Source organism: Cimex lectularius, unplaced genomic scaffold (genome assembly GCF_000648675.2).
Source record: "Cimex lectularius strain Harlan isolate CLEC.00 unplaced genomic scaffold, Clec_2.1 scaffold133, whole genome shotgun sequence".
Classification (NCBI taxonomy): domain Eukaryota; kingdom Metazoa; phylum Arthropoda; class Insecta; order Hemiptera; family Cimicidae; genus Cimex; species Cimex lectularius.
In genome coordinates this window covers 40177-54944 of record NW_019394230.1, presented here as the reverse complement: position 1 = coordinate 54944, position 14768 = coordinate 40177, and the positions used below count along the sequence as shown (strand labels likewise).

At 33.2% G+C, this 14768-nt stretch overlaps 1 protein-coding gene and 1 long non-coding RNA gene across 9 annotated transcripts; one reads left to right on the top strand and one right to left on the bottom strand.

Annotated features, from left to right (window-relative positions):
- Positions 1-3168: 3168 nt before the first annotated feature.
- LOC106669651 lies at positions 3169-14768 on the top strand. 2 transcript variants are annotated; one of them, XM_024230390.1, is made up of 29 exons: positions 3169-3397; positions 3467-3701; positions 3784-3877; positions 3932-4046; positions 4114-4393; positions 4454-4638; positions 4802-5026; positions 5082-5203; positions 5256-5447; positions 5509-5584; positions 5650-5759; positions 5820-6011; positions 6802-6964; positions 7279-7428; positions 7493-7813; positions 9624-9766; positions 11423-11516; positions 11572-11714; positions 11772-11905; positions 11980-12174; positions 12232-12484; positions 12538-12790; positions 12850-13001; positions 13064-13199; positions 13711-13929; positions 13996-14163; positions 14241-14364; positions 14426-14546; positions 14609-14768. In XM_024230390.1, exons 1-29 carry the CDS (start codon positions 3242-3244, stop codon positions 14730-14732), a joined length of 4875 nt encoding a protein of 1624 aa, XP_024086158.1. In that variant the 5' UTR covers positions 3169-3241; the 3' UTR covers positions 14733-14768. The 2 variants fall into 2 exon arrangements, 1 of the variants encoding a protein (XP_024086158.1); XR_002910961.1 differs by lacking the exons at positions 14241-14364; positions 14426-14546; positions 14609-14768 and having other exon boundaries at positions 13050-13199; positions 13996-14151.
- On the bottom strand, positions 3213-13058 carry LOC106669666. 7 transcript variants are annotated; one of them, XR_002910963.1, is made up of 8 exons: positions 12871-13058; positions 12393-12812; positions 11428-11661; positions 9358-9491; positions 7594-7717; positions 3743-3846; positions 3486-3668; positions 3213-3352 (listed from the first exon to the last, which is right to left on the bottom strand). It is a non-coding gene; the product is annotated as an uncharacterized LOC106669666 (long non-coding RNA). The 7 variants fall into 7 exon arrangements; XR_002910962.1 differs by having other exon boundaries at positions 12393-12780; positions 12871-13047; XR_002910964.1 differs by having other exon boundaries at positions 3743-3825; positions 12393-12780; positions 12871-13047.

Below are 14768 nucleotides of genomic sequence, written 5' to 3'. Positions count from 1 at the left end.
ATCGACGTACTGCTTTGGTAGCATACCTGTTAGTTTATTGATGAGCCCTTCGTGCCAGACCTTGTCAACAGCTTGTGAGACATCAAGGAACATAGCAAAACAAATTTGTTTTTCTTCAAGAGATTTTTCTATTACGTCCGTTACTCGGTGAATTTGGTCTATAGTTGAATGTCTTGTGGTCAGGAATGATTTTCTTTTTTCCTACGATGTGTTTTATTCGTTTTAATAATAACTTTTCGACGAGTTTAGACACTGTCGGTAGTAGCGATATTGGTCTATATGATTTGACCTCGTTCACCGGTTTTCCCGATTTCTTTATCATAATGACTTCTGTGAATTTCCAGATGCTGGGAACATATTTCAGTCTGATTGCAGCATTAAATAGGTATGTTAGTTTAACTATACCCTTTTTTGGCAATTGTTTTAGTATTTCTCCGGTGATAATGTCATATCCTGGAGTCTTTTTAGCAGGTAAATTTTTCATTTCTTGTGCTACTTCTGTAGGTGAAACTAGCTTTATATTTTCTCTTGTGGTGTGGTTGTTACTTCAAGTAAGTATTGTATAGCATCAATCATCAAGTGTCAGTAGTACTGTTTACGCCGTAAGGATTACTCGGGATAAGATTTCGGAAAACCCCCCGCTATGTTTCCGGCCTCGTCGTAGGCCAGATCGAGGCTTGAATTCGTCGTGTCGTCGTCTTGAGCAACTGTAATTTTATATAAGTCGTGACCCAGCTTAAAGTTTATTTTATTTCGTTTATTGTCTCCATTTTATGAATTTATCGTCGTCATCGCTCCTGTTGGTGAAGTGAAGACATCTGCGTGGTGAAGGTCCCCCGTCCCGACTTTTCCTGTCTTTCCGACCATTTTCCTCCTAGCATCCCCCTTTACCTCAGTTGAGGTCCTTACGCCGAGTATTTGCCGGCTTCGCTCCGTGGAGACGGGCGGGGTTACTTAATGAATTAAGAATAATGCACTTAATATTAAATAAAAAAAAAAAATGGGCGCCACGCTGTTTATATACACGGAAACAGCGAACCGTAAAGAAAAAAAAAATAAAAGGAAACAAAGAAAATTCAATAACAGTAAAATTAACAAAAAAAAGAACACAATATTTACATAAGGAAACAAAAAACACATTTATTCCAATGGAAACTAAAATATTAAACATAGATTAATATTAATTCTCTACGGGTAACATTTTAACAAACTTACACACTAAATGAGCCTAAATTATCATAAAAGCTAAATAAACATTCCTTAAAAACTAAAGTTTCGTGGGAACAGTGTCCAGATAGGCTTCTTTTCCAGGCGATTGAAAATCCCCGCTTCTAGGAATGTGGAGCACCATCTCTGAAGTTGAGTGGGTCCGCGATCGCCTTCGTTGATCAAGGAATTGATGATTTTCTTTGCTCCGGCCAGGCCGTAGGCCAATTTGAAGTAGCAACAGGCCAATGTCACTAACTCGCAACTTTCGACTCAACCGAGGCTTCAGTTTGGATAAATTGAAAAAAAAAGATACTTTTCAAATGTTTTTTTAGACTTTTGATATTTCCTTAGTTTCATAAATTGTTTGTGGATATTTTGACCAAATTTTATGAAGATTGATACAGGGAATCAATTTGAAGTAGCAACAGGCCAAATTCGCTAACTCGCAACCGAGGCTTCAATTTGGATAAATCGAAGAAAAAGATAATTATCAAAAGTTTTATTAGACTTTTGATATTTCCTTAGTTTCATAAAGTGTTTGTGGATATTTTTACCAAATTTTATGAAGATTGATACACGGAATCAATTTGAAGTAGCAACAGGCCGAAGTCGCTAACTCGTAACTCTCGACTCAACCGATGCTTCAATTTGGATAAATTGAAAAAAAAGATACTTTTCAACAGTTTTTTTAGACTTTTGATATTTCCTTAGTTTCAAAAATTGTTTATGTATATTTTGACCAAATTTTATGAAGATTGATACACGGAATCAATTTGAAGTAGCAACAGGCCGAAGTCGCTAACTCGCAACTCTCGACTCAACCGAGGCTTCAATTTGGATAAATAAAAAAAAAGATACCTTTCAAATGCTTTTTTAAACTTTTGACTTAGAATAGATTTAGTTACTTATAATAGCAATTAAAAATTTAAAAATTACCTACTTTATATTCTTTCAAATACAAAAATAAGAACTAAGCAAAGACAGGTTTTACAAAACCAAGCAGAAGCATGAGATTCACCTAAAAAAATGGAGGACTCAGTCTGACTTCGATGTTCTAATTGGACAAATTGGGGAAGTTCAATTTTGTAAATAACAATCCGATGACAGATGTTTGGCTTTATTTCTGTAATAAGAAGATAAATAAAACCCTGAGGATGAATATCCCAAAATAAATTTATCCTTGATTGGTTTCCAGGTGAGACAACTATGTCTCATCGTGTTTCTTGTCCGTCTGTCTTTTGGTCGTAAAACAATTCACTGTTTGGGTTACATTTAAACCAAAGTTCAAACAAAATGTTATTTTCTTGCTTACACATTTAAATTTAAAGCAATATTTCACACAAGTAACGATAAAAAGATTTTATTTAATTTTATTTATTTCTTTAAGAGTTTTTTAAAATTACATATGCCTAAAGATCAATTGTGAATAGTGATTTCTTTAACAAAAATCCAAAACTGTCTTTCTGCTCGTTTCAAACTTTCCATTTTTTTAATATTAGATGATTAGATATTTCTAGTCTGATTAAAACCATTCAGTTCTTCTTTGCCTACAAAACTCTGCTATGTTGACAATTAACAGCCAGACATGTCTCTGGAATTGTCTATTCAAGAGAATGCAAATCCTTTGCGTGCCACTCCATAGTCAGACGACTGAGGTGCAAATAAATCTTTAATTATGCTTTGTACCAGGGCTAATTTTTACTCAGTCACAACGTTAAGAGGTTTTTTTTAAATATTTTAGAGGTTAAAAATCAGTAGTGTTGAAAAATAAATCATTGATGCGTTCAATCAATAATATTTCTCAAAACAAACTTTCTATTCTGGGATATAAATATATTGCTTGTATACTACAGAGCATTTATTTATTTGGTTTAGTATTATTAACTTCCCAAATTTATATTTTTACATATTGTTTGAACTTATTAAACATTAGGTTATGTAAAATATAAAAACGTCATATGTTTAGCAGTTTTATTTTCTGATAAGAAGTCTTTTACAAAATATTATTTATACATTATTAATTTTTTATACAATGTCAGATCCAAAGCTAACTGTGCTTCCCCTGATCCCAAAAGGAGTTGAAGGCAAGTCATGGAGAACTCTCGACTCCACTCCTGTATTGCAAGAAACACTTCGAGACTTTCTAGAAGAGGACATTACAAGGTGTCGTATGAAAGAAAGGGAAAAGGTAAGAAGAAACGGTTTAATGCCCATCTCTTTTGTAAAATATAATACATTGTTTTTGTTTTGTTTTTAGATCGTAAAAGAATACATACCTGCGCTCCAGCAAATTGGCGAAGTCGAAAACCAGATGCTTGCAGTTCAAGCAGTGAATGCAAGAACTCTGGAGCGGCATGATGATAAGGAACTAAAGTTACAATGCCCAACCTTGCCAAAGTCAATCAATCTCGTAAATCTTCCAAAAGTCGGAAGAGCTAAGTACAATTTGCTGACAACCGCTGAAATTCAAGAAACGATCTGTAATGAATTAGGTAACAAGGCGTATTTCATCAAAAGCAATAATAATAATTACTAAACAACAGTTAGCTCATATAATTCATATTCTGTCATCAGGAGATCCATCTAGATGGGCACTAAAAGATTTTCCTAGTTTCTCTAAAAACGAACTGCTTGGTACTTATGAAAGAAAAAAACAATTGGAACCATGGTAAAATTAAAATGTACTAAAATTGTATCATTTTAATCACAATTTTTTTGACAGCTCTGAAGGTTTCAAGAAAAGAGCGAAGGCTAAAAAATACAAAGCAAACCCGGTTTTTGAATTTTCACCCAAAGAGATTCATTTCACAGAGCATCAGATTGGAGGGCGATATATTGTAAATGGCTAATTAATATAATTGGAATTAATAATTTTATTACACTATAATGTTGTATATTTTAAAGAAAAAACTAAATATAATGAACCGCTCAGCAAGATCGGTCAAATTTTATGTGACACTATCTGACTCTTCCAAAGTGTTTGATGTACAATATGAAAATATGGATGCTATGGTTATGCTTGCATCAGGACAGTATGTTTCAGTCCGGATATTGTTTCGCTGTTTAGATTTAGACGACTATTACAATTCTATCCAAATTGAAACAGTCAGAGAAGGAGTAGCAGTTTCAAATGAGAGAATTTACATTCCAGTGACTGCAATACGATTACCACCTGCACTTATAAGTAAGTTAAAAAATTTGTTTAAAAAAAATTAATTAGACACTAACCAAATTTAATTTTTAGCTGAAGAATTGCTCGCAAAAAAATCTCTCAACAAATCAGTGAGGATTTCACAAAGTTTTACTCTTGACTGTGGAACTAGATTGATAGGAAGTACATATAACATAAAAACTTCCCTTTATAATATCGGAAGTTGTGGTACCTTTTTCATTTCTTCTGAATACACCTGGGAATTTACTAATGTGCAGGTGATAACATAAATCAATTACCTTTCCAAATTCATTTTATTCTCATACATCCCAACACCGTCTGACTTCTAACATGTAACATCTATCCTCTGTTTTTTGCTGTGTAAAATATATTTTAATACATACAGCAAATAAAATATCTAACATAAGAAAACTATTCCAGGATATGAATCAGAACAATGAAATTATACTTAATGCTTACGAAGTGTTTCCAGCATTTTTTTGCCTCCGACAATTTGAAAAAATTGCAGTCAGCGTTACATACAAGCCAATGTGTGAAGGATTACATGTTGAAAAATTATTCATCGTCTGTGATAATTTAACTTTAAGAGTAATTGATATGATAGGAGAGGCTGTCCTTTTTGCTCCGAATGACTTCTGCATCAAGGTAGAAAAATCATTTCTTTTTAGAAATAAAGCTTTATAAAACTTCAAATTTAAAGGCATCACCGAAAGATTTTGACATCGATGAGAGTGACTTATATGAAGCATCAATGTATATTAATTTTGGAACAGTGTATCCTGGAGGTTCGTCCGATGGCCACTGCAAAATATTCTCCGAGAGGTAAACTATTTTAATATAGTCTATTAAATTTTTAAATGATAAAAATTTTCAGCTTGGTTGATATTGAGTTCGGTTGGAATATAATTCCATTATCATCTGAAACGGGCGTCAATACAATAGAATCAAAAAATATTACGATTTCTCCTTGCCAAGGAATTTTATGCTGTGATAATTCACCAGTGATTGTATACTTTCAAGTCTGTATGAACAATTGCAAACCTGGCCTTTATAAATCTGGTTTAACGTAATATTCACAAATTATTTACTGACTGATTTTATTTTTTACTTTTATTTTCCTCTGACAGATTAATGGCATACAATATACCAAAAATTTCAGTTGTAAACAAAACAGTTTTGACTTTTCCAAATGATTCAAATCCGGTAATTATTCAATACTCTTGATTGAGTTATTTTTAAATTTCATAATTTTTCCTTTCATTTTTAAGATGCTGTGGACCAATGTTGAAATATGCTATTTGGAACTATCCGTGACGGTCAAAAATCCGTACATCGTCATAGACCCAATCCATGTCGATTATACAGATTATATATACAAGTAAGAATTTTAAATATTGCCATTTTCCAACAATTTCCAACAGAACAATTCTAATTTCAGGACTAACTTTTATTACCTGACAGTAACGAATAACAGTGCATACCCTGTCAATGTATCTTGGTATGTTCCACAATCAAACTCTGTAATAATGCACATAACACCTAAAGAAGCCGAATTGGAAATTCATGCTATAACACAATTTACATTGGAAATTACTGGTATTGAAAGTTCACCAATAGAAGAGGTTCTCCAGTACGTATGAGGGATTTTTCTTTATGTATTTAAACATATATGCAACTTAATGTGTCTATATATCTGCATTCGGCAGTTCAAAGTTTTGTCCACCAGTCTTGATCTTTTTATAATTTGTTGAAAGCCAAATAAATTGTAAGGGCTGTTTGACTGCATTCTATATCATCATTTACTCCTAAGAGAATAAATTTTTATGTCATAATGAATGCCGAAGCATGTCTGATAGAAATAAAACAGTCAATGTCACGAGCGGGATTCGAACCCACGATCTTTGGCTAGATACGCCGCTGCTCTACCACTTGAGCTATCGTGACCTCGATCCACTCGGACACTAACTTACCATCTCAACCCCACCTTTTGAATTTTCCCTCCTTTTTGCCATTTATCAAATGTCGTGTAATCTATTTGCTTCTATCTCAACTAAAAACCTTAATTAATTGGAAGATATTAGTTGGTCAAGCGGACCACGAAAACTAGTGAATTTAATAAGTAAAAATGAAGTGTACCTTCACTCAAGCCGTGGCCATTTTATTTGTCGCCGAGACTCAAATAGATTACACGACATTTGAAAAATGGCAAAAAGGAGGGAAAATTCAAAAGGTGGGGTTGAGATGGGAAGTTAGTGTCCGAGTGGATCGAAATCACGATAGATCAAGTGGTAGAGCGCGGCGTATCTAGCCGAAAATCGTGGGTTCGAATCCCGCTCGTGACACTGACTTTTTTATCTCAACTAAAAACCTTAATTAATTGGAACTATCTATAACTATTAATTACTTGTAATGGATTTCAGGTGTTTTGTAGCTCAGGGTAAAAAGACTTTCAAATGTGTTGTTCATGGAAATGTTTTAACAAAATCAGTAAACTGTCCATATTTGGCATACAGTTACGGAGGGGTTCAGAATGAAACTGTGAAGTCTTTTCCAATTTGGTTGAAAGCGGAAAACACCAATTTGGTAAAAAAAAATAATAAAAAATAAATTGTAGGATGATCGTCTTGGTCTGTCTATTTTTGCTTGTTTTGCCCCGATAGATGTATTTCAACTGTCATTTGTTGTTCAAGTCAATTATTGATTTTTTAGTGCATTGACGGGCTGACTGAAGATGGTAAAGTAATTAAAAGCATCTAACAGACCAAATTACTGAGAATAAGAGGACCAGGATGATCATAAAATGTTCAAGCAACTGTTTTGATCACCATATCTCAAATGAAAATAGTTCAGAAAAATTCATTCAAATCACAAACATTTAACCCAAGTCAATTTTTTAGTCAAGTATGGTGGATGGTACTGAAATCACATCAGTTCTGACAAAAGAAGAAGATTTGATATTTTTGGAAAGTTTTAAGAATAATATTGAAAGTCTTCCTTCACCGATAGATGAAAAAGGCCAACAATTCAAATATAACATGAACACAGAAGTAAGTAGTTATTACATACAGAAAAAAAACAACAATAAACTAATTTAAATTATTTCTCACCAAGGAGAAAGGTTTAAAATCAAGCATCATCGAATGGAGATATGGAGACTTTCCAGTCTATACAGACATATTCTATTTTGTACAAAGCGTGTACGTTGAACTTACCCCTCTTCACTACATAATGCCCAGTAGCGTTTATGTATACGTCCCACATGAAATAACAGTCCAGTTAAGGAACTACAGCTTTTTAGAGGCCTCATACACTTGGGGTGCAATGATAGGTGACGACCTGAAAAACGTTTCACTCATGGCTGATAAGTGGAGTGGTAAAATTTCAGGCCATTCAGTTGAGAATATTCAATTCAAGCTTAGGTTCGAGACAGCAGTAAGTTTTCTTTACACACTTAATAATTTATTTGTAATGTACAACTAAACTTTAAAGAAGAAATATTAAATTTTGTATCTGCCCTTCCGCTGAAGTTAGGCTTCATGGGCTGACAACAACAGTTTAGTTCGCAACACATGTAGTTTTTAAACCTTGATACGTTGTCACTCAGTCTCAAAGATATTATTTCCTATTTACATACCATTTACTCAATTACAATGGTGGAGTACTCGATATTTCTCTCTCGCCCTTTTACACATACTATATAATCTGGTAAAATTAAGGGTCAATGGGGTAAATATTCCACCATCGACTTATAAATACATTTACTCTCAACATATACAAAATACGAGATATTTAAACTACCAAGTACTTTATACAATAAAACAACTGTTTCTTCCAAAACTTGGAACACGGGACCCATACTTGCTGAACCAAATTCTCATATTGGTTATATTCCTACATGCTCTGTGTATGTAGCCAAGTAATCACACCCTTCAATTTTTTGAAAAACATTAAATGTGAAGGGTAAGATTTTGATTAAATTATTATTTTAATTTTTAACATTACTCAATTTATATATATATATTTAAAGTTGTTAAACACAATTTAAAAAACAATGATAAAATTAGAGTACAATTATTGAACAATTATGCTATTTATTTATTTATTTATTTATTTTTTTTTTTTTTTTTTTTTTTTTTTTCCGGGGCTTCCGACATCTAGGTCATTTCAGCCCCCACTAAGTCTATATTCTATACACGTTCATACAAATAAATACATTCATACACATAAATACATCCATACAGTACACTCATTCCGTTTGGTCGGTGGAGTACTTGATATTCCTCCACCGACCTACACTAAACTAAACTAGATTGGGGTCGATGGGGTACTTTTATAAATATTCCGCCATCGACCCCGAACACACACTCACCCGCTTTCATCGTTCGAGGGGCGATGATGACGTTATATTCACCCTCACCCNCCCAGTTTTCCTCCTGTACCCTCACAGCTGCAAGACCCATGGACACTCAAGCAGACCGGGAGACCGACACCTCCAGATGAGGACTGTGTGTTGTTGGTGTGGTGTGATGTGCACGGTGATTTGCGTTTGTTATCTTCGGGTTCCGAGGCCCTTGGCCGCGTGCATCGGCCTGTGTGTTGGTGGTGAAATGCTGACGGAAGACCGAACACCGTCCAAGTCTCCCGCCCTCACTCCACCAAGTGTTAGGTGTGGCGGAGTTATGTCCGTACTGGGTCGCCAATCCCAGGACGTGAGACTTTGAGTTCGTCTCAAGAACCTTCCTAGGGACGGTAGCCCTAAGGTGTATATAATGAAAATGTACTTGTGTCAGTGTAGGTGTATGGGTGTGTTATGTATGTGGACGCAGTTTACCCTCATGCTATTTATTTATTAAAAATATATCAGTGTTAGTAAATTAGTATGCAGTTAGTGTGAAAGATGCAATCAATCTTTCACACATAACAATAAAGAACTATAATAATAATATTGTATAAATTAAATAACATACTGTTAATACCTTTTACGGTCTCCATTTCACTTTTAGGTTAAATTATTTTCACATTTTAGTGTTCTCGGCTTCAGTTACTATTGATTTCTGCTGTTTTCATTAGTTGTTGAAAATGTTTATACTGTTCCATGTTAAATAATCACCTGTACAGATAAATAGGACAATATAATAATAATCTATTACCTAATACAGCAAATTATAAATAAAACTATACAAATAAGTTAAAGCAAAATATATCTCCACAAGATTATTATAAATTTTCTGTTGATATTTAGGGAACAGTGCATTTTCAAGTACCGTGTACAATAAAATTCATGAAAAAAGCATTGGTCCTAAAAGTGACAGGTGAAATTAAAAGTCTGAATGTTGAATACTCGTGGATGTCAAAAGAAGAAAAAGTGATCATCCCTTGGCCTTAGTAAGTTTATAATAATATAAATCATAGTATGGGGTCGTAAACTAAGTCTGTAGTGTTTTTTATGGTAAATTTAATGAAATTTGAAATGTTTGAACCACATTGTTTTGTTACTTATTGCTATCTACCTTTCTAATTTTTGTAATTTTGCCCTCCCAGAACTTGAATTCTTTTGAACAACTCCTTGCTACGCTATCTCTAGTTTTGAAGTGAAATAAAAATTTTCCCTTTAATAGAATTTTGGTGAGCCTGAAATAAGAGAAAATCTAAATGGAGGGGTAGTACAGACGGCCAGCATTATCCTGTGGAAAACAATTCCCTTGTAATTAGCTAATACTAGTCATTGTTTATCAATTGCTGACTCTAATCTCACCAATTATGTGCAGTATACACACTGACTGCTTGTCTGGGAAAAAGAAAGCTTATAATAAGCACACCTTTCTACCAAATGCAAAATATTACGCTTTCTTGAAATGAAATCCAACTTTTGGAGTCGTTAACCGTAGGTCGCTGTATTTTTTCGAGAATTTCTCTCTCTTAACATTGTTGTAAAAGACCTACTTATCTACCCCCAGTTAATAATCTTTTTTTAAATGTGACATTACTTTGCAATTTTGGGTGGGAAGTGTAGTGGAAATCCGGTCCAATAAATTTTTCTCAGTCAACATGTGAAAAAACCAGACGTTGCTCCGTAAAACCATATATTCTCAGATTGCATTGAAATGCTTGTACGAGATAGGTTAAATTGAGTGTTTGGTATTTGTGACAAAAGCATAAATTTGAACTTCATCAATGGTCGTAGGATGACTAGGACACTAGCTAGGGTGGGCGGACCACAGTCTGGGGCTTATATATAATGAAATATTATAGATAAACACCTTTTTCATTTTTGTGCCTATGTTTCAACCATTATTCAGGGGCTGGATGAATTACAAATACGTTGATTGAAAAAAATAATTATACAATACAGATGTAAATAACATAACTTTCGAACCACAACAGCAAGGCCCCAAGATTAGCCAAATAAAGGTCGAAACGGCAAAAAAATGAAAAAGGTATTTACCAAAAATACTTCATTCCTAACCACTCGTCATTACTTCATCAAATTACTGTAAATAATAATAACTAACTCATTAGATTTCATGGTCTGATTGACCAAACAACTTCCTTCAGCTAATTAATATTTATGTAAAGAATGTAAGGTTAGGTTATGTAAGGATGGGAAGTTGGTGTCCGATTGGATCGATGTTCGAAAGATGACCCAAATAAAGGTCGAAACAGCAAAAAAATGAACAAGGAATTTACCAAAAATACTTCATTCCTGACTGCTCCTCATTACTTCATCAAATTACTGTAAATAATAATATTTCGTGGTCCAATCGACCAAACAACTTCCTTCAGCTAATTAATATGTATGTAAATTATGTAAGGTTAGGTTATGTCAGGATGGGAAGTTGGTGTCCGATTGGATCGATGTCTTCCCATCCTTACATAACCTAACTGTACATAAAGATAAAATAATAACTAAATAAACATTGCTTCAAAACATAAGATAAATGAAAATTAAAAAACACTACGAACTTATTTTACAAGCCAATATAATATAATAAATTATAGTACAAAAATATGCTAAATTATAATATATTCATATTGAAATAGCATACCTACTAAGCATGATGTGTCCAAAGATACTGGCCCGACAGACCCTAGTTGTTGTGTTTGCATGACCGGAGCAAATTTCAATAACATGAAGGTATGTCTGTGTTCTTGGGCAGTTTGGAAACATGCATAATGGCTGTTTAAATCAGGTTCCTTACGATCCAAAAGACATCGCTGAGGAGAATACACTTAAATACGTTGACTCCACGACATCCAGTGTTCCTTATCTGAATTGGCCACTAATTGGTGGAAGATATTATTACGATAGCTTCAAAAAGATGGAGCTATTAGTGTAAGTAAAAATTAATAGAAGCATTTAACGTATTAATTTCTAATAATATGTTATTAGAGATTTTAAATTTCCTTGGACTTTTGAAGATTTTCTGGCAAGAATTACTGATTTTCCTACAACCGATGAGAAGCAATTAATTCTGAATACCTTCTCTTCCAAAGCGATAGTCATCCATTTAAAAACCTTTGAGGGTAACAAAATGTTTAATTTATTATTCATATTTTTCAACAGTTCTTTAAAATTTTGTTTAATGTGGAAATTACAGTAAAGACAGCGGTCATTTCAATATCAAATTTAACCCCTATCAAAGCTGAGTACTATTCTGAAGTGAAGGAGTTTTATGAGAGACAGCCTTTAAAACATGAATACACGATTATTGAAGGCGTAAAGCACATTTCTAAAGACTCAATTGAAAAAGTATTGAAAAACAGTCACATATTGAAAAAAAATCCAGTAAAAGGTGATACTTATGCATATTTTTTATGCCGAAGTGGACATTTTTTATTTTATTTTTAAGAAATGCTGTTGGATAAGATTCAAAACAAAGCAGGCTTAGTATTGGGTTTATCAAATTCTAAAGGCAGATTGGGCGGATACAGTCAGGTTGACGTTGAACTGACTGCATTCAGCAATTGTTGGGGGATTTATTTGGACCATATAAAAGTAGATATAACAGACCTGGATCCAATTCATATTCCAGTGCTAATCAATTCCTCAGGAAAACCAGCTTGGTTTATGTTCGCCCCTTATTGCGATGAACCATTGCTAAGGTACATTGATTTATTAAATCGTTTGGCAGTTTGAAAAAGTGAAATTTCAACAGGTTCGGTGCCTTGTCACCATTTGAGAAAAAAGAATTGACAGTTATGGTTTATAACAATTCTTTTCTCCATTTAAAAATCGCTTGGTCAGCATATACTGAAATTCCGTTGAGCGAATTCGAGTCCAACTTCTGCTTGCCAGATGAACCAGGCCCTTTCAGTCTCAACATTGAATTTCATCCATCAAAGGAAGAATCATTTTGCAGAGTTAATCTCATCGATTATCTCGGTGAAATTGATAAGACCTATTATAAAGTAAGCCTTAAATGTAAAATTCCTAAAAATAATAATAATAAATTTTGTTTCATTTTTAGTGTTCCCCTTATGTAACATACCTGAAGCCGAAGAGCAAAGCGCCTTTGAAAATAACAGTCAATACAACAAGTTGCTGGTTTGACATAAACAATTTAGAAAAAGTATTGCGAGGAGGGATTTGTGGCGTGATTTATATTGATTGCGAAAAAGAGTAATAATTTTGAAAGTCAAATTTTTACTAACTGAATTTTAACAAAAGAAAATGTTTTATAGGACAGATGATTTGGGATTCAGCTGTTACAGACCTGATGGTTTTGAAATAGACACTTTGTTATTGAGGCTAGAGGCCAAAGTCACAATGCCTCTCCTGCAATTTGTTAATCCGGATAAGGATAGTTTTATGTTTTTTGTACGGATGTTTTAACGCTTTTATTATTTTTAAAGCAAAAATAGTTGCTGAGAATAAACAGCAAATTACCAAAATAATAATTTGATCTTCGAAAAATGATCAAATTCTTTAAACTGTAATTTAAAGAATACAAGTTTTTTGAACTTTTCTTTTCCAGTAGTTCACTTTTTATATTTCTTAGGTTTCTTTTCGGGAACTAGACAACCATCAATAAAAAGAAAATAATCCTGAAAAGAAACCCGAGAAATATAACAAGTTTCTTCTTATACTCAACAAAATTTTCATTACATTTAGGACTACTGATTTATATAAGTCAATTCTACATATGAAGATAATAATATATTTTTTTAAAGTATTATAATTCTTATAAGCATAAACATGTTCAATTTTGTTTTCATTTTATTTATTATTATTATTATTATTTTATGGAATAGATGATAGAAAGCCTTTTCAAAACATCTTACACATTTTTGAATTAGAAAAATTTGCATGAATCCATTTTTAATTGCAGATACCATCCTACAAGATTGCCCGCGAGCAGAAAAGCTACACTCGGATCAAAAAATACCTTCTTCAGAACACTGGTAGCAACACATGTTTGTGCAATTTCTCTATTACTGGTTTGATGACAATGAAACAGCTTAGGCTGTACAGTGAAAAAGATGGCTTTGAAGAAATTTACACAGATCTGAGTCCAACAATTTTTATAAGGTCCGGTTACTTCGTCGAGGTAAACCTGGACCAACCGTTTAATGTTTGAATAGAATTATCATTTTTGTACTATTTTATATTTCAGTTATCCCTCCTGTTAGAAATAACAAAAAGACAAATGTACACGTACATGGATAGAGGAAAATTAGACAGTAACGTTGCCATAAGTAAATCTAGCAGAAAAAATAAATCAGTGCAAGACAATTTGGTTGATACATGCATTGTGATAAAACAAGGAAACAACATAGAACAGGCGAGTTGCTTTCCCCTGTACTATAAATGAACTGAGAAGTTTGAATTGATACATATATTTTTTTAATTTTATTTTAGTGCATACCAATGACAATAGAAGTTGGAGTTCCAGAGATAACCGTATCCACTAAAGCCATGTATTTTGGAAGAACATATCTCAATCAAACAAAAACAGATTCATTCCGAATAAAAAGTAGCTTAGGTAAATGTCTGGTTAGGTAAAACAGCGAATAAAAATTAATTTGGACCCGTGAATATTACAGGAGATGAAGCTTTCATTATAAAAATTGTGACGGAATATGCAGGTATTTTTGCAGTGACTCCATTTTCTGGCACTGTCAAACAAGGCCGTTTTGTACACATAGATGTTCAATTCACTCCAAAGTGATTAAAACAGTATTTTATCATTTTTACGATCAGATCTAATTAAAAATAATTTTTTACAGAGAATGTTTGAAATATAAAGCAAAGGCTGTTGTCTTAACTAATTATCAGATGTTCGTTTTTGAAGTACAATTGGAAGGCACAGGAACATGGGATTACCACTACGGCATGCTGGCCAAATGTTAAAAACATAAAATATTTATATAAAATAAATCTCAAATT

Excerpts from the sequence above, each read along its gene's own strand:
- LOC106669651 (XM_024230390.1), top strand. The coding sequence starts at position 3,242 with ATGTCAGATCCAAAGCTAACTGTGCTTCCCCTGATCCCAAAAGGAGTT. Across the intron at positions 5,027-5,081 it reads CGAATGACTTCTGCATCAAG|GCATCACCGAAAGATTTTGA; the intron begins GTAGAAAAATCA and ends TCAAATTTAAAG. Across the intron at positions 6,012-6,801 it reads CCAATAGAAGAGGTTCTCCA|GTGTTTTGTAGCTCAGGGTA; the intron begins GTACGTATGAGG and ends AATGGATTTCAG.